General features: G+C 41.8%; 1 protein-coding gene across 3 annotated transcripts in view; it reads right to left on the bottom strand.

The window, feature by feature from the left end:
• Nucleotides 1-8,059: 8,059 nt before the first annotated feature.
• The window catches only part of fndc5b (fibronectin type III domain containing 5b), a 16,449-nt gene continuing 6,128 nt past the window's right edge, over nt 8,060-18,380 (bottom strand). For 2 of the 3 annotated variants that reach the window (XM_068731277.1, XM_068731279.1), the window contains 3 exons: nt 14,564-14,653; nt 11,990-12,182; nt 8,060-11,424 (listed from right to left, as the gene is read on the bottom strand). In XM_068731277.1, coding sequence (XP_068587378.1) covers nt 12,043-12,182; nt 14,564-14,653 — 230 coding nt within the window. In that variant the 3' untranslated portion in view covers nt 8,060-11,424; nt 11,990-12,042. Of the gene's footprint in view, nt 11,448-11,989; nt 12,183-14,563; nt 14,654-18,380 lie in introns of all 3 variants that reach the window. The other variant, XM_068731278.1, reaches the window with a different exon arrangement.

The raw sequence follows: 18,380 nt of genomic DNA, 5'->3' as shown, positions 1-18,380 counted from the left end.
GCGTACTGGCTGTGAGTCACGAACATTCGATCCCTCCCCGCATTGTCCAGCAGTTACCTAGGGACGCCCGGAGTGATTTGAATGAAACACAGGACGTGGCTGTAACGTATCCGGTGAAGAATTACCGTCAAAATGATTTTATCACGGAGAAACAGCTAAGGTAAGAGAAATTTTACAACAATCGTTTGATGAAGCGATTTGTGTTGCTGGTGTTCATTGGTTCATATCTCAGTGATGCTTTGTTGTAGCTTTATTTAATGTATATGTCCTGAATCTGTGGACTGTCTGCTTTCTTGTGAGGTGAGGTGTGTGCGTATTGCATAAAATACCACAGCGGTAGAGCCAGAAATGTGGCGAGTGGGTTGCCTAGGTGGCGCTATATGGATTTTGATATTTGGTAATATTTTTAGTTGGTTTTTGAGTTGTGTTTGGAGCATGTACAAAGGGCTTACAGATTCTTGTAGCCCAGGTTCTGCTGTTTAATCGGATGTATAACGTCATTATATTCCTTTGTGATAAGTGCATTGTTATTCACTCTGTACACTAAACTTTCTCCACAGCCCCCAAAAATGTGGGCGCTCAGGCTCAAGAGATTTTAAGTGTGTGGATATCTATTCTACCAGTCTGTCCTGTTTTTAAAAAATATTCCTAGTGAATTTAACTGTTAATTTCCTGAATATATCTCCTATTTAATGTACAAAGATTAAAAAAAGAAGAAAATGTGAATATGAAAAATGTAGGATTAAAATGGAAAAGGAATGAATAGTTTGACAATTGAAAATAAGCCTAAACATTTTCTCACGGCGAGTTTGATGAGAATATTGAGATCACTCTCATATCCGTCTGCAATTTTGTATTCAAACCCGTCAGTTGGCATCACGCTGGTTCCCTCGACAAAAAGCCTGAAACCTAAAAAGAAAAAGGGTCCTAAAACCCAGAAATGAGTCAGCATTTTCAGACTTCCGGTTTCCGTGGCTCCAGGTCATTGGGTTTTTAAATGGGTTTTTGGTTAGATGCCTGAAAGAACACTGACATATAATACGTTAGTAAATACTCCTCTTGTGAATTTTGAAGCTTTTTATGGTTGCTAACAAATGGCTAAATCGCGAGTAGTTCGACCTTAACAGCCTCGTGTTTATTCTTGTGCTCATGCCACCGTGGTGTAGTTCTTTTTTATAGCCCAACGTTAGCTTTTTACTTCTAACAATTGCATTTCCACTTCAAAAGTCATACAAAGTAGTCTTCATTTGTGAAGATTATCTTGTTAAGCAAAACATGTGAGTATCATAAACTGTTGAGGCAAACATACAGGGCCACATAAACATGAAGAACACCCTGCTCACTTTAAGCATGAAGGCAGACTGTGGATTGAAGTTTCAAGCTCTCACTCAGCAGCAAAATCTCATGGGTAAACAGACTTTGCAGCGGTCAAAGAGGGTATGCATTGGTTATGTCTTGCACACAAACAACTTCACTGCTGTTTGCTCGGTGGTGGTGTTGTTCAGCTGAGACGAGCACTGCGGTAAAAACTGGCTCAGCATCGAGTAAACATTCAAGCAAACTAATCCATAGCTCTGGTTTTCCAAGACGATTAATCTACGCTGGCTGCAAATCGATGCCATTCTTAATTCACATATCTAATAAATTGCATAATGTGGCCTGCCAGCGGCCGCGGGTAATGCATTGGAGCGGTTGGATGGAGAAGTGGTGACATTAATTTTGCATTGTTCCTCCTTCTAGATATTCAGATAACAGCAGTGAGTGCAGGCTGAGAGAGAAGCAGCTCGATCAAGGGGACTTTAAAGACTTGGATAGGGAATACAGCCGAATTTAAAAAGGGGTGTGTGTGTGTGTGTGTGTGTGTGTGTGTGTGTGTGTGTGTGTGTGTGTGTGTGTGTGTGTGTGTGTGTGTGTGTGTGTGTGTGTGTGTGTGTGTGTGTGTGTGTGTGTGTGTGTGCGCGTGCTCTGGTTGTGTCCTTGTCTTCATGTTCTTGTCTTTGACGTCCATGTCACATCACACAGACACCAGCGCTTCTTGCCATCCAAGGCTAGAAGAGAGAACAGAAGTGTTTGCATCATTAGGCTCTGTCAGCCTCCTCTGACAATCTACTGAGTCATCATATGCCACTACTCCATTCATGATAAAGCAAATATGACCATTTTATTTGACACATGGCCATTAGCTTGTGTGTGTGTGTGTGTGTGTGTGTGGGGCGCTCAAGTGTGTTAACACCTGCGGTTGTGTGAACATAGTCTAATTTATGATTTCAGTTCCACAGGATGCCCAGGACTGGGTGGGAGTGTGTGTGTGTGTGTGTGTGTGTGTGTGTGTGTGTGTGTGTGTGTGTGTGTGTGTGTGTGTGTGTGTGTGTGTGTGTGTGTGTGTGTGTGTGTGTGTGTGTGTGTGTGTGTGTTAGGGGTTGTAATATTGACGCACGGCAGCTGCTGATCCAGCCTCATAAACTAGTCTTGAGTTTGATGGTTTGGTGCCACATCAATCCCAATCTCACCTTGTCACGCCCCATATGCTGGAGGCCATCTTTGGCCACCCACACCCTTCATTAGCATTCACAGGGAAAAACATCCACCAAACACTAAAGTGAGCCGATGTATTGGGCCGATTCAGGTCTTCCATAATGATCAGATGCGGGCCAGCATGAAGGGACTATTTGATGGATGTGATTCAAATTGATTGCATATTTAACTCAAAAGGTTCACAGCTGTTCCTGGAGCTGGTATGATGGGAAGATATTGAACTGGACCTAAGTGGGAGATTAAAATTTTGCGGTTTGATTGGATTCAATACAAGTATGCACATGTTCATGATCCCATCACAATTGTCCCAAAGGCTGTATTACATCTGGAGCGAAGTGAGCCCAACTTTGCACGCCTAGATTTGGTGATTTTCAACCATTTTCAGGTCTCTCCAGAGATGTTCGAATGACTTTAAGTCCTAGTTCTGGCTGGGACTCAAGGACATCCACACAGTTGTTCTTAAACCACTCCTGCGTTGTCTTGGCTGTGTGCTCAGGGTCGTTGTCCAGGTTTTCATTAAGGGTATCTCTGTACTTGGCTTCGTTTATCCTTCCCAAATCTGACCAGTCAACTTAACCCCCCCCCTGACAGAATGACGTTTCCACCACCATGCTTCACCGTTGGGATGGTGTTGTACAGGTGATGAGCGGTGCCTGGTTTCCTGCTTGATATCGTTGAGGACAAACAGTTGTTATTTTCATCAGACCAGTTTGAGAGTCCTTTAAAGCTCTCATGTGTCTTTCATTGAGAGGCTTTAAGCATTGGATAGGCATTGTCAGCTGTGGGACCTTATATATAGACAGCAGTGTGCCTTTCCTATCTACGTCCAATCAATTAAATCTACCACAGGTGGGCTCCAATCAAGGTGTAGAAACATCTTAAAGATCATCAAGAGAAATGGGAAGCACCTTAGCTAAACTTCAAGAGTCACAGCAAATGGTCAGAGTATTCATGTCAATGAAGCATAATGACAAAATGAGAAACAAAAGTGAAGCAGTCTGAATACTTTCTGAATGCATTGTATTCAAGTTTTTCAGCACAATTTTGAGGTGCTGGTAATTTACTTGAGTATTTTCATTTTATATTACTTGATTCTTTTACCCCACTTCATTTCAGAGTCAAATATTGTACTTTTTACTGAGAGCTATCGTTACTACAAACAAAACACCTGTGATGAAGGTATAAAACATATCAAATATAATACATTACTATGGATTAAACTACACAACAGTACATAAAGTAGTGAAAATTAGCTCACCCTTTGACCTGCCACAAATCAATACATATGATACAAAAACAGGACACTGACAGGAGCAATTCTGCTTCATGAGTACTTTTACTTTTGAGACTTTAAATACATTTTGCTGATAACACTATATAATATATAATATTGAACACAGGTTTCTTACCTGTGATGGAGTATTTCTCCCACTGTGGTATTTATCCTACTGAGGTAAAGGATCTGCTGGCTGGCAGGTGGTTTGCTGATGAAGACCAAATGATAAGATCATGGACCTTGTGATGAGATTGTTTACTCAACTTTCCAAGCTGAAGAGAGAACTTTCAAACCAACATGAACAAGAAGTCCTTTAATTTCAACTCCATGACAAGTTATCAACCAATATTTAATTTACATTTATGTAAAAAAAACATTGCTGTGGATCATTTTCCAACATCAATCATTTTATATATTTTAATTATATTTTTCATTCTGTTGCATTCAGCTTTTCCCATCATATTTCTCTAACTGACAGAATGTACAGTAAACACCAAGACACATGAACGGTGCATTGAAAATATTTTATTTCTTTCCTGTGTTAATACATAATTAGACATTTATATTTTCATAGAAATAGCATATATACCATGGGTGTGAACAATAGCAGAGTCATGCTAGCCCTCATGAACAGGATTTATCCCATGAACATCAAAATGGTTCAAACACAGACGTCATGATTGTACATAAAACACCGACTCCATTATTCTGCTGTAAATCCATGCTTCTTGGTTATTTGCTTCGACATCAAGTACAAATATACACCATAAGTAAACGGCCTTATTCTTTACTATGTGTAGGACCTCAGGGTGAGTACTCAAGGTTCCCAGTAGTCACTCATCCAGTCATGGACAGAACAGGCAAAACAGGGCGAATGGGATGACTTCAACCATTTCTTGTAGTCTTCCATTGGCACATGATGATTAGGTAAGCAGGACTTTGGTTTAAGGCTGGGATTAACGAGACGCTCACTGTGTTGCAGTTTGACAAATTGTACTACTGGATTATCTATTATGTTAATATTTCTTAAGTTTGATGCCCTTAAACATCCAATCAAGTGAAATAATCGTACTTTGGAGGGAGTATAAATGCAAGCAAGCATTTATTTGAAATAAAATCCAGGGGTGTTAATTCACTAAAACATATAAATGGTGGTAAAGTTGCTTTTGATTAGATATTATTTGGCCACTGTGACATTTCATGTCTTGTATAAACCAGTTGAATGTTTCCCTTTATGCTTTCCAAATACATTTCTTTCATATTTGCTTGAATGATGAACCCCACAGGTTTTTCCCACGACGCACCAACTCCTCTGTTCACATTGAAACAGCTCATCATTCAGGACTGAACTTGGAGCTTTGACGCTCCAAACCCCACTGAGCATACTGATTCTGATACTGACTCTTTCTTTCTTTCTTTCTCTGTGTCTGTCACTTCCAATTTTATTCCCTCGGATTCTCTGACTCATCTTCCCCGTCTTTAGGTCCCTCTCACCCAGTCCTCGTACCCGCACATGCCTCGTTGGATGTTCACCTTGAGCAGCTGTCGAGTTGCCCCCCTGCAGCCCTCAGATAGACAGAGACGGAGCTGTCTGGGCCAGGTCTGCCTTCTGCTGCTTCCCAAAAATGTGTCAGTTTGGACCACGGCCAGCCGGAGAATGGACTTGGTGCACCAGTGAGAGTTTAAGTGTGTGCTTGGATTAGACCCGATACAGGACAATTACCACTTCAGGTTCAATAGCATTACTGTTATTAGACACGTTCGCACTTTAATCGCCCACTACATCAGATTCATGTCGAATGATCCAGATACTGTTCACCCCCATGAAACCCAGTTTAATGAGAAATTTAGAAAAGTTCACCGTGTCATGTTTGAGACAAGATGTTCAACAGCGTGTTTCCTTTGATCAATCGCAAAAGAGAGACTCTGTTTTCCAAAGACACCACAGGATGCAGCCGTTACTTTCAGAGAGCGTGACGTCAATAGTTAAAGGATTTCAAACTCTTGAGGTGAGAAAATCGCTTTTCAAAACAAAAATGCGTTCTGGACGTGGTTAACCGTAGCCTGATAATCAGACTGAATTGCCATTTAGTTTCCCATCATTCATAGAGCTTGTCATTGTGTTCATGTTGGCTGATTTGTTGTTGGATATGTTTTGTTTGAATGATGATGAAGTTTATCCGCCCTGCCACGTCAGTCTCAGTCCATGTAGCAGCATTCAATTCAAGAGTTGTTTGTTAATTTACTTACAAAAACTTGTGCAGCTGCATAAATCCTCATTATTGCTTGTTGACATTTCTGTCGCCATTATTATTTTGCTATGTTTCATGGAAGTAGCTACTTAGCTTTTTAAAAAACATTTTCCAACAAGCTCTGATCCAACCAGAGGTGATGGAACAACACCACACCTATTTGAAGCAGATCAGAGTTGATTGAGATGATACTCTGAGATGATTCAGAGGTCTGGAACCAGGCTAGCCTAGCTTAGCACAAAGACTGGAAACAAAGGGAAACTGAAAGCCTTATTCACAACTGACTACATTTGGCAAACAAGCACATTCTCCAAATTTGTGACCTGCTCCTTTAAAGAGTAAATGTTAAGAGTCAGGGCTAAAGTACACTCGATCAAACTAGTTCGTACGACGTGTTGTCTGATCACGTCAGAAATTGGAAGAGTTGTTATGAAACGCTACACTTGAGCCCCAGGAAGACATTGAAATTGTTGCACTTGGTCAAATATGAAAAGTGACAGAACTAGTTGTGGCAAGAATGGAATAAAGGGAGCTAGGGAGAGAAGGTCTAATCCTGGCTCCTTTCTCAGCTGGCCAATCACAGCGAGACGTGGTAGTGAAGCTCAATGGTTTCGGAAAACGTTACATATCAGATGTCAGAAATAAATGCTGGGAGGGTTTCTATACATAATAATAATATTATGCAATAAATAAGAGGAGAACAATGGAAAGGAAAGTATGTGTACAAGAAGAATCGAGAACCGGGTCCTTGTTCTAAATGCAAGACTAAATGCATCACAGCCACGAGGAAACTGATTTGCTGACCGGAGTCTTTCCCTGCTTTCAGCTGGCCCACCTGTGCAGACGGGAGCAACAACAACCACTCTGACTCCAGCTTCTAACGGCCACCAGCTACACTCCCCTTGAAAAAACCTTGACATTTAAATCAAAGTGTCTACTTTGTCGGACGCGCTTGTTCTTTAATACTGCCGCGTTCCACTCGCCAGCCACGATGCCCCACTTCATGTATCATATGCTTCAAAAAGGTCTCTCTCTCTCTCTTTGATTGTGTGCGGGTACTTTCTTTCTTGATGTCAGATGGATTTCTCTCGAAAACCAGCCTTTGAGTTATCAGACCACCACTGGAGTCACTTATTCATTCTACAAAGTCCTGTTTTTAATGTCTTTTCCCTCTAGATGCATTTGTTTTACAAAAAACACCCCAAAAGGTGATGTCACGTTACCCTGGGGTACACCTATAGGATCACTGCAACTGTTCATTTTAAACCTCTTTTAAATGTTTTCCCACTGACGTTTCGCTAAGCTCCACCCAATCTAATTTGCAGTAATCAAGCTGTCTGTTCTTGTACGACATGTATGCAGTTTACAGTAAACAATGGTGGCAGATTGCCGCTCAAAATTTGTAGTAGCTTTAAACGTTAGATCCATGAGTTGATTGAAACGCGCTCTCTGGCTTACTTTTATATGTTTCTAGCTGACTCGTCTTAAAACAAGTGCGGTCTTGAACATCCAACGCCGGCTCCATGCTTTAACATCGCTGTTCAGGGGTGGACTTAAGCGAACAAGTCACAGTTTCGTGTCAAATCTTATTCCAACGCCTTTTTAGAAAGCATTTATAAAACTCCACCTTGTGCTTATTATTAGTGTAAATAAAGTGCTTCCTTTCCTTACTTATCTCTTATCTTTCCTTTCACTGATTCTTTGTTTCCTTTTACTCTATTCCACCACTCTTGTTTACCAGGTGAAGCGTCCATCCAGGCCGGCCTGAGGCTAAAAAACAGGTGATAAATGAGCGGAGGAGCGAGGGATAGGCAGCGAGCCGGGTCCTGAATGAGAGAGAGAGAGAGAGAGAGAGAGAGAGAGAGAGAGAGAGAGAGAGAGAGAGAGAGAGAGAGAGAGAGAGAGAGAGAGGGAGAGGAGAGAGAGAGAGAGAGAGAGAGAGAGAGAGAGAGAGAGAGAGAGAGAGAGAGAGAGAGAGAGAGAGAGAGAGAGAGCTGATGCGTGGAGGGAGAAGGCGGCTAACGGGAGTCTGAGCGTAGAAATAATGAGAAACATGGGAGAGGGAAGCTGGGAGGTGAGAGAAGTGAGGACAAGACCGGTGAAGGGGAGAAACCCGGGAAGGGGTGGAGCGACAGACGAGAAAGAGAGCATTGCGACAGAGGGATAGAGAGTGAGGGGAAAGTAATAAATGGGAGAATGATGGTGGATGATGTGGGCGGCTGGAGATAGAGGAGGAAAGAGAGAGGCTGATAACGGAGGAAGAGGGTGAAAGATAGGGTGTGCTGGCACAACCGATGATTGAGATGAGAAAGTAATGTCTTACTCTCTCAGCACGGGGACGTATTTAAACAGGCAAGGCATTGTGTGAAATCCAGCATGTGTGTACGTGGTGCTGATTAGCAGTCGTCTTAACCCAGCGAGGCATTCAGACATTCACTCATTATCTCTAATGCGGCTGCAAGTGTGCTGAGTTCAGCTCCGCGGCGATGTTCTGTCTGACTTTTCAGCGCAGTATTCTGGGGTCGGGGTCCGACACATTTGCAATTATGTGGATAAGACATCATAATTAATCGGGAAGCAAAAAGAAGATAATGGAGCTTTATCTTTAGCTGGATAATTCTGATGAAGTCCTTTGCTCCTTCACATGAAACCCTTGATGAAGTGGTAACTAAACAAGTGGGAAGTGTGCTGCAAATAATAATGATTTTTCCTCATTGAATCCATTAGGTTGCCATTGTTCTATTTTTTCTTTTTTTTGTCAACAAGTATCATGAAAAGACCAAAACCGACAACTTGTTAGTCCGTCTCGCAATACTTTCCCACTTCCCTAGCCGGCCTGTGGCCCTGTAAGCCCATTTGTTCGCAAGTTTTGAATTTAAATTTTAAAAAAGTTTAACTTTTAATTAAAGGTCAGTAATTTCCTTGAACACCAGGGCACTGTAGTTTTTAGCAAATGTTACTTAAACAGGAGTAAATAGTGCATTTGTTAGGGACTAATTTCAGCTGCGTATTAACACACATTCGGTGCACCAGTGAGTTTTTACAGGATTGGGATGCTGTGGGATTGACTTAAAATAATCTGCATGTTCATTGCGATGAAGACATGTTTCCATTCAATTGTCCAGGGAATTTTCAGCAAACTTTTGGAAATGTCGAATGCAAATTAAGTGTTTTTCCATCAACTGGTTTGGAGTGAATAAACTCTACTGCATAGTTTTTGTAAGTCTGTAATCTGCCACGAAACAGAGTAGAAGTAGAGACTGAGACCGGAAACAAAACTAAGTCAGCTTGGCTATAATCTACGAGAGAAAAATGGAGAGAGGTCTTCAGGAATTTCTTTCAGTTTGGCGAGTTTGAATTGTTCTTTCGTGTCCGCTACCATTGGCCATGTTTCATGCTGTCCAGGGATAAAGACAAGCAGTTTTGGGAATATCAAGAATGACGCTAACAGCAGAAACAGCTGATCATGTGAGTTAAATGTTCTCTAGAAATCAGCAATGGTATTTCGATTTAGCGAGTTCAATTTTTTTTTTGTTATTTAACGCATCAATTATTTCAAAATTTTGCAATTTAAGCACGGCTGCTTCGTGCAACATTGTGGCTCATTGGTGTCTTTAAAATAGTTTTAGACAACAATGGAGCTCTACGACACAGAGCAATAACCTACTTATTAGGTTTGGCAAAACAGACAACATTTGTTATAACAGAATGATCAATTAATTTTTGATTTTGGTCTTTTCATTCGATTTTTGACAAGACTGGAAATATGTAATATTGACTGTACATTGATTTCCCAGATGAAATGTCAAAGATAATGACAAATGCGATCAGTTATCACACCCCTATGTCAACGGACACACTGACTGAAAAGACAAGAATCTCATTTATCAGCACGTAGATGGCAAAATTATGCAAGTTGTAATTGTTCTGCCAAGCTGCACGAGTTCTACACAGTGCTGGCAGTTTAGGCGATCACTCCGCTGTGGGTCTTTAGTGAATTTACACCTGGATTTTATGCATTTTTTCCCCTCCATCCCATTATAGCCTTCCATTTTATTGATACTTTTAGAGGGGATCTGAGAGAAAATGGTTTACATTTCAAAAGAGCCGCACAGCCTGTGTGCTTCGACAGCCTGGCATCCCTGCTGTTCTCCAGCCAAAAACAAGAGTGCAAACCCAGCCAAACGTCGCCTGGTGTATTCATTTCATTAGGAATGATGCCCCGCATGTCTCCGTCCTTATTCCCTGCTCATCCCATTGTAGCCCACAGATAGCATATGGTGCTGAATATGCAGTGATGAACAATGAACTTATATCTGTCATTTTTCCAGCCATGCCTATCTTTTCAAAGTTTGACACTGAAGTTAACTTCTAATAATCAAAACCTGGAAGTTGTAAAATGTTGACGTGGAGTGCGACGCCACTGCGATAAGAGAGTGCCTGGTCAATCCTTGAACTTTGTCTGAATCACGGCTGTATTCAGACGATGTCATCCAAAAAGGAGAATATGGTGTGCAGTAAAAAAGTGTCACATTTTTATCCCTCGAACTGACAAGGGCGTTAAGGTACCAGTTCAGAGAGGACAGAGAAACAGATGCATCATTTAACTGATGGCAGGAGACAAGACTCAGCGTGCAATATTTCTGACCCAAGAACAAAAATGATACCGCAATCAAGACCGGGATTGTGAGGGCTCAAACAATCACAATAGGAGGAGCACCAAACGTCAATGTGCTTATTAGAGAGACACCGACACGGAAAGACAGGGAGAGGGATGAGCTGCTACACAATGGGCTGTAATAAAGACAGAAAGGAGGGAATGCGGATGGAGGGATAGAAAAGGAGAAAGTCCTTGGTTCAAAGCTCAGCTTGTTTAGTTGTGTGCTGACTGATACCTGGACCTGAAGGACCAGCTATTCTTGCGAGGCAACTTACATTTCTGCCATCTCTTACCAGTGATATAAACCAGAAGTGGACAAAAAACAAAAAAATACTCAGACATTCATGATTGATGATCCGCTCCTGGGATTCGATTCCACTGATGAAGTGTATCCAGAACGTATGAATCAAGCAGTTCTTGTGAAGAGGAGATGATGTCCCCTCCCATGTTTTGACTGACAGCCATGTCACGTCTCTATAATGACTGTCCACTCAAGTAGACTAACAGTCCAGTTTTTTGGTCACAACAAAGGTAAAAGTCGGTTCGTCCTCCTCTGTTTCCCTCCTTTTGATTCTGAAAGTTCAGACTCGTGTCGGTTGTTTTTGAAGAGTTCTTCCTTGTGTCGAGAAGAGTCTCTGTAATGGTTTATCGCTCCTTCAGTGTGATGGTGTCTGAGAATGGCTTTCTGTTGGTCTCAGGGTCTGGAGGAAACACATTTACTGAACTTAATGAGAGATAAAAAAAAGGATAGGAAGAGTTCAGATATCATGCGGACGGGAAACAAAAGTACCTACCAGGCCAAACATCTACAGTATTAAAAGTGTTTGTTTTGTCTACTGTTGCTACACCTGTAAAGCTTTCCATTTTAGCCCTGCAGAAACTGCAGTACAATAGTGGCAGATTTACTACTCAAAATTCTTACTGATGTTTTAAACAATGGGTTCTTGAGTTGAGAGACAAAAGCAGGCTTCTGAATTCCAGACGAGGATCCCTGGCCCGAAATGACAACTGTTGTTATCCGCTAGAGCTAGCTAGCTAATTAACTCTTAAGTCCCTGAGTTGGCTGAAAAGTCTTTCTTTAGCTCGCTTATTGTTTCCAGCGGACTCATTTCAAAACTGGAAGCCAATGAAAGAGTGTCATATGTGTTCGTGTTCAACCTTTAGGTTGTTGCAGAAGCAATATATAACAACATGGAGCAAAGACAAAAAAAAAAGAAGAGAATATGAGGTATTACATAAGATGACAGTCAAGGTCCTGTTCCTCACCTGTCCTGAGGTTCGAGGAGTTGGTTATTGCACAAGGCTATGCAGGGCTGGTCTTAGACGTTGCTGCGCAGTAGCCCCCCCTGTGGGTGCTCTGGAGTACTGCACTCTGAGGAGTTCTTGGCTTTGTCCTTGTTGTTGTTGGGCTCGTTGTCTTTAATGATGTCGTACTGACGACAAAACAGAACGATCACCCCTGGGATGGATAAAAAACATGTGATTTTAGCTGATCAAGCTAAAGGAATAGTTTGACATAGTTAGTATCGAGCTTCTCATATAACCGCAAGAGAGTGAATAACCATGTCTCCAAAAATGTCACAGTGTTCCTTTAAAGATCAGAAATATAAGAGCCATTTGTCAAAGTGTCTTAGCTCTAAATTACCTGCATTAATCACATTTCCAAATTCAATCTCAACTTTTCACATGGACAATCTATCTTAAAATGTACTGAGAATAATGTTTCTCATCTACAGTTCCATGACATTGATATTGGATGGAAATAGATTTGCCAATTTCTACACAGTTTTTGCATTAAACACTGTAAATTTGCTGTCAAGCTTGTAAAAGAAGCATTTAATGTTGTTGCGCTGCTGTGTTTGTTTTACAGCCCTCCCTTTATAATGCTTCTTTGTTTTTCTTTAACTTGGTTTCTAGCCCTATCCACCTAGAAATACTGATAACCACTGACACGTTTTTCCAATTACAGGTGGAGGAAGTGATGCTATGTAGCAATTTATCTCTATTCATTCAACTGTCTTTGATGTGTCAAATAAAGCAGACCAAGCTGAAGTGAGAGAAACAGAATACGGTGAAACGTACAGACGAAGATATGAACCTGATGACAAGACAGCCAATTTGAGGCCCGCCTTCAGTCATGAAGATTAAAAACATAGCAGAGGAGAGGTAGATGCTGAGAGCGATAAAGAACAAGCATACAGAAAAAGAAGAAGGGGAATAATTCATGACGGCGGAGGAGCGCGGGGAGGCAGGGAGGAATCTGACCTGAACGGTCTCGGCTCATCTGCTTATGTCAGACTCATCTGATCACTGCAATACCAAAGGGCAAGGTGGGGTATCTCACTGTGATATCCCCCACCAGGCCCAATTAAACGCTGAAGAACACAATTCACCATCAGTCTTTTTTCCCCATCCGGCCCTCTTTTGTTCTCTTCTCGAGACTCAGTTTTTCTCTCTTTTCCCTTCCTCTCCAACTCTCTTTGAATGTCAGCGTCTCGTCCTCTCACGGGAGATCCAAGCCGCTTGCTGTTAATGTACTGTATATTGCCATGTACATATACATTTGGGCCAAATTTGTATCTCATTACACTTGGTGAAGTGGAAGAAATATTTATAGCTGTAATTTCTTCAGTAAAACAATGCTGAGATGCACGAAGCTAATGACTGGGAGGCTTAAACAGGAAGCAACCGCAGTCTTTATATATATATATATATATATATATATATTTGATATTGTAAAGATGCAAAGATTAGTCTGTGTTGTGATGATGTAAATGTGACTTTGCACTCATGTGAAGCCCTGGAATAAAGTGTCCTTATTACTTATCCTTAGACCAGTTAACATTCCCATTGGGGGAAAAAAAGTAAGCTTTTATGTGAATGGAACAGAAAGCTATAGTTCACCTTCTCTGACTGGCATCAATATATTCTTTAAACATGTGGGAGTCAGAGCTTCTGAAGCTGGAAAGAAGTATTTGCTTCAACATTTCTCGAGTTTAAGGGAGTAATTCAGTTTATTGACAGACTGAGCATATTTGCTGAATTTGCTGGTTTTAGGGGTAAAGTTCAACCTCAGACCCTGAAATGAAATGTTCTGTTTATGATTAAAACCCCTCTTCCTCTTCCATTACAACCTTGACCGATTCTTATGATGCTAGAGCCCTTGAAATTTGGCACACGAATCAAACACTATTTATTTCTAGCGGGCAATATAGAAAAGTACATATGTATATACTTTGGGGTACTGTCTGGGGCCCCAAAAAAACCACCAATTGTTCACTTTTTTTTTTTCATTTTCAAGGGCTAGTAATGAAAAATATTACATTTGCTTCTGCCTTTCAATCATTTATATCTGTTACTCACCATTTTGTTCGTGCCTCTACTAAATTTCAAACCTCGAGGAGGTACATTTTTTAAGATAATGAACCCTAAAAATGGCTTTCCGGTTTTTTTTTTTGCATGAGAAAATCTCCAAATTCCCAGTAGCTGAAAAATATGCAGTTCAGAAAGTTCAGTGAAAATATCTTACAGATTGTTTTTGGTGTCAATTAGCATTTGAGTAAACAAACCTTCATTTGATTTGACCCGTCTACCTATCTGGACGGGTGATCAACATTTAAAAACCTTGATTTGATGCTTTCGGGTCACAAAAAAAAATAATTGAATCACCTGAAAAGCACTGCAGGGCACAGAACAGTCATCAGAGATAGAGAGATGACTCCGCCGCCGGTGTGTTTGTCTCTTCACAGACCCTCAGTCAGAGAGCTTATTTGCCCCAAAGACAGTGTATCCCTACAAGGTCTGCAGTGATAAATGTGCGTTTCTGAAGAGGAAGATTACCTGCCCACATGATGAGCACCACTACAATGATGATGAGCTCTCCAGCCCTCAGCTGAGCAGCCTGACCAACCTCCTCCATCGTCACCTCGTCTGTTGAGAGAACACACACACACACACACACACACACACACACACACACACACACACACACACACAGACAAAGATTCAACAAAGAGTCAACAAAGTGGCAGACTGTGATTCATTGTCCCAAAGAGAAAATGTGAAATTGGCATCACTCTGAAAAGTCTGCAGGGAAAGATAAAAGAATAAAGCGGGGCGACGGGAGAGCAGAGAGGCCGCCTGGTGTAAATTTTCCACTCTGGTCCGTTGTGATTAAAGTTAAGTGAGAGCAGAGGTCTACAGAGGCAGAGAGAGGGCAGGATCCCAAACCCCATCACTCACTGTGGTTCTCTCGCTGACAGGCAGCTGCAGCACTACACCAGTCACAACTTAGAGGTTTTGTAGCAGGTCTGGTGCTACCAGACATTTCCCCTGGTCAAACTGTAGGTTTTCCCTGGCATAGCGCTGTATGATATCAAAGGGGTTGATTCACTGTCACTTAAATGTCTTTACTTTGCTTTTTAAGAGGGGTCTATATAGAGCTAGGTGAAGGGTTGGCCTTGAAACTATAAAACTGTAAACACAGCATTATTTTTACTAGAACAGCTTACTGCTGCAGTTTAAGGATTTGCCACAGTCAATAAAATCTCACTCCAATAAAATACCCATTTGGCAGTAAAACCCTATATGTATAAAATGGCATTTCATTTAATTTTGTTTTTGTATTTAGAAGTAAAGAAACATTATTAAACTGTAAGTTAGTCAACTGGAAAAATAACGTTTTTTATGGATACATGGTGCATTAATCATGATTTATCACAGCCTTCTTGATGCGACTGTGCAGATAATGCTCACATATTTCACCAGGAGAGCAGATTTAAACATTAAGTCAACATCCAGGCTGCAGCTCAAGAACAACACCAACAAACCTCTGAAGCATTTCAAAGCGTCTAAATGTTTAAATCACGCTCCAGGTTCTTTTCCAGAAGTAACAGAACCTCATTCAGAGTCACATTTGCCGATTTTTGTTGTAGAATATCGACGGTAAACTACAAGAACAGAACAGATGAAAGGCACGGCTTGAGTTTTCCCCGTCTCGCCTATCTCGTCTGGACGAGTCGAGAAAAGACGGAGCTCCCGTCGTCAGGCTGGCTCTCCGAATCTCTTGTTGCCATGGTGATCATTCTGCGCTGAAGCTGAGGCCACAGGCTCGACAGAAGGGGAGTATGAAGTTGGTAATACAGAGGGGAGTATGAAGTTGGTAATAGCAAATGACATGTTTCTGTTGTGGAGGCAGACCTCTGATTAAGATAAGCTTGGGTTGGTGGGTTTGACATGAAGCTGTAAGTTGACGTCTGCACGTCTCTCGGATATGGAGGCCGTACACTGACTACGGGCGTACAGTCACCATGGTGGCTTTTTAGGACAGACCTGTCCAGGACGTGCTAGCTTAGCACACGGCCAAATACTCCCAGCAACTCCCAAAGTTGACTTATTCACATAGTGCTTACGTCAGCCACAAGTACGCCTATATTCAGGAGTCACCCAGCTTTGATGTGGGAACTGTGCAGCTGAGGCTGCGAGGCTAGGAGCTAACTTCTGATGGTTTGTTAATCCGCAAAGTCTCCTTTTCTATCTCTAAACGTGTTGAATGCAAAAGATGTGACATGTGGGTGTGGATGATTTGAAGTTGTTTAAAAGCCCCTTTTGATGGAGCTGGACTAAATAGGGAAAGTAATGTAATGAGTCAATGTAGCCGCATAAAACGGTTTAGCAGCACGACTGATCAGTCCCTGCTGCGTTTAGGCAACTAAACTACTTGGTTAAGTTTAGGAAAAGATTGTGGTTTGGGTTAAAAATAACTACAGAAGTGTCGTTACTTCAGTACAGAACTTACGTGATGAATAAGTCTTTATTGACTTGTGGGTTTCCACTCATCCACCCTCTCTCATCACACCCACAATCCCCTATGACGGATCTTCTTCATGAAGCCTATACTTTGAGTGTCTTGGCATTGATCACTGCAAGTCAGATGCGATAATAATAATCTAAGCACTCCAATTGGGCTATAATCAAATTATTGCCATTGATAATTGCCGAGTCGTGTCAAACCTGAGGTTAACAACAAAATCCAATACACGAGGTCTTTTACTCCTATTTACAAGAGTGTGTAAACCGTTCTTTGTTCTATGTAGAAAACATCAAGCCAAATACAAATAATCTAGCAATTGAGTGTGCCTGACAGAGCTCCCTGGTTGTTGCTGGGAATCTTCCATACTGCACAGCATGTGAATACTGGCAGCAGGCTGCTGCTGCTGCACCACTGTCAGAGATAAATTAAAGGTTGAAACCGTTCCGACAGTGAGGAGCCTCTGTAATATTTCACCGCTGTCAAGAGATTGATTTACAAAACAGCAGATTTTGCAGCTCTTTGTATATAACGTAATTACACCTTAACGCTAGCCATCAAAGATGTTCCTACATTATGAAAACTTTGGTGCAATATTTTGCCGTTATTGGATATGAGCTTCAGACAGAGAGATAGGCAGACGTACAGACACATCAACAGACAGATAGGGACACAGACAGCGTTGCGCCGGCAGATACTAAAGGGTGTCAGGCTGATTAATACCCGCTTAGAAAAGGGAGGAGAGCGGTAATGGCTAGGAGATTTAATCAGCAGCTAATGAATGCTTCCGGAAACACACATACACACACACACAAACACACACACACACACACACACACACATAGTTTGCACACAAGGGAACTTCAGTCAAAGTCTCAGAAAACAAAACAAGTCAGCCCCTCAACATCAAGACGAATTGAACCGCTAATGGAAAATACAGCGAACGTGACAAATATTTCGGTCTAGTATTGAGTCTTAAAATCATATTTGCATAACCCCACCTTTACCATAAATAATATTTGTATTATTTTCACACCTAAGGTAGGGAGTATTGGAAAAAAAAACCCTCTTAATCCTTGGTCCTCTGACACCCGCCTTTCCCTCGTCAGGCCAGCTAACTACCAGCTCAGCTTACTGCGTCCTCTCCTACAATGCTGCAGAAGTTGCCTGTGACAATTCCAGCCCTGAATCAGAGATAAGACACAACTTAGTCCAGCCGATGCAACGACCGCACCTCGCACATAGCCAACATTAGCGACATGCGCATACTAAGAACCGTTTTCCCAAATAAACCCTAACGTACGCAACAGAAGGCAGCAGCGGCCAGAATGATATCAGTTGGCACGGCAGCCTTTAAAATAAAGTGCAGTTATTATTTTTTTTACAAGTGAACAGGTCCAGTTGGAGCCAAACTGCACTCTGGGTATTGACAGCCGCTCGGAATCTGAAACGTTTGGAGGAGCAGGTGTCTTTCCTGTTGGGACTGTGAAGTATATGAGCACTCCTCTGCATGCCAGTTATGAAGGATGTTAAGTTAACGTTGCATGCCAAAAAAACCCCCAAAAAAACGTAAGTCCTTCCCCACTGCCGAAAAATGACTTGGCGTGCCTCCCCCCGTCTTGCACCGCCGCCCTAATGTCTCCTGTTTCCTTATCACCTTGCTTCTGATGAGCATTTAGCGTTTTTTCCGTGTCCCTCTGAAGCAGCTGCTCTCGGCAGCGTAACTGGGTCGGACATGATAAAATTGGAAGTGCAGCCAGCCGCTCCAGATAACAGCAGCCTCTGCATCTGAGAATTAGAACGGTGCATTGTATGGGGGGTATGGTGGTGGTGGTGGGGGTTCTCGCG

The sequence above is a fragment of the Cebidichthys violaceus genome, unplaced genomic scaffold, assembly GCF_023349555.1.
Source record: "Cebidichthys violaceus isolate CVI_PGR_0920_01 unplaced genomic scaffold, fCebVio1.0.p SCAF_50, whole genome shotgun sequence".
In the NCBI taxonomy this organism is placed as follows: domain Eukaryota; kingdom Metazoa; phylum Chordata; class Actinopteri; order Perciformes; family Stichaeidae; genus Cebidichthys; species Cebidichthys violaceus.
Note: the sequence above shows the minus strand (reverse complement) of the source record. Positions and strands in the feature narration are given on the sequence as shown.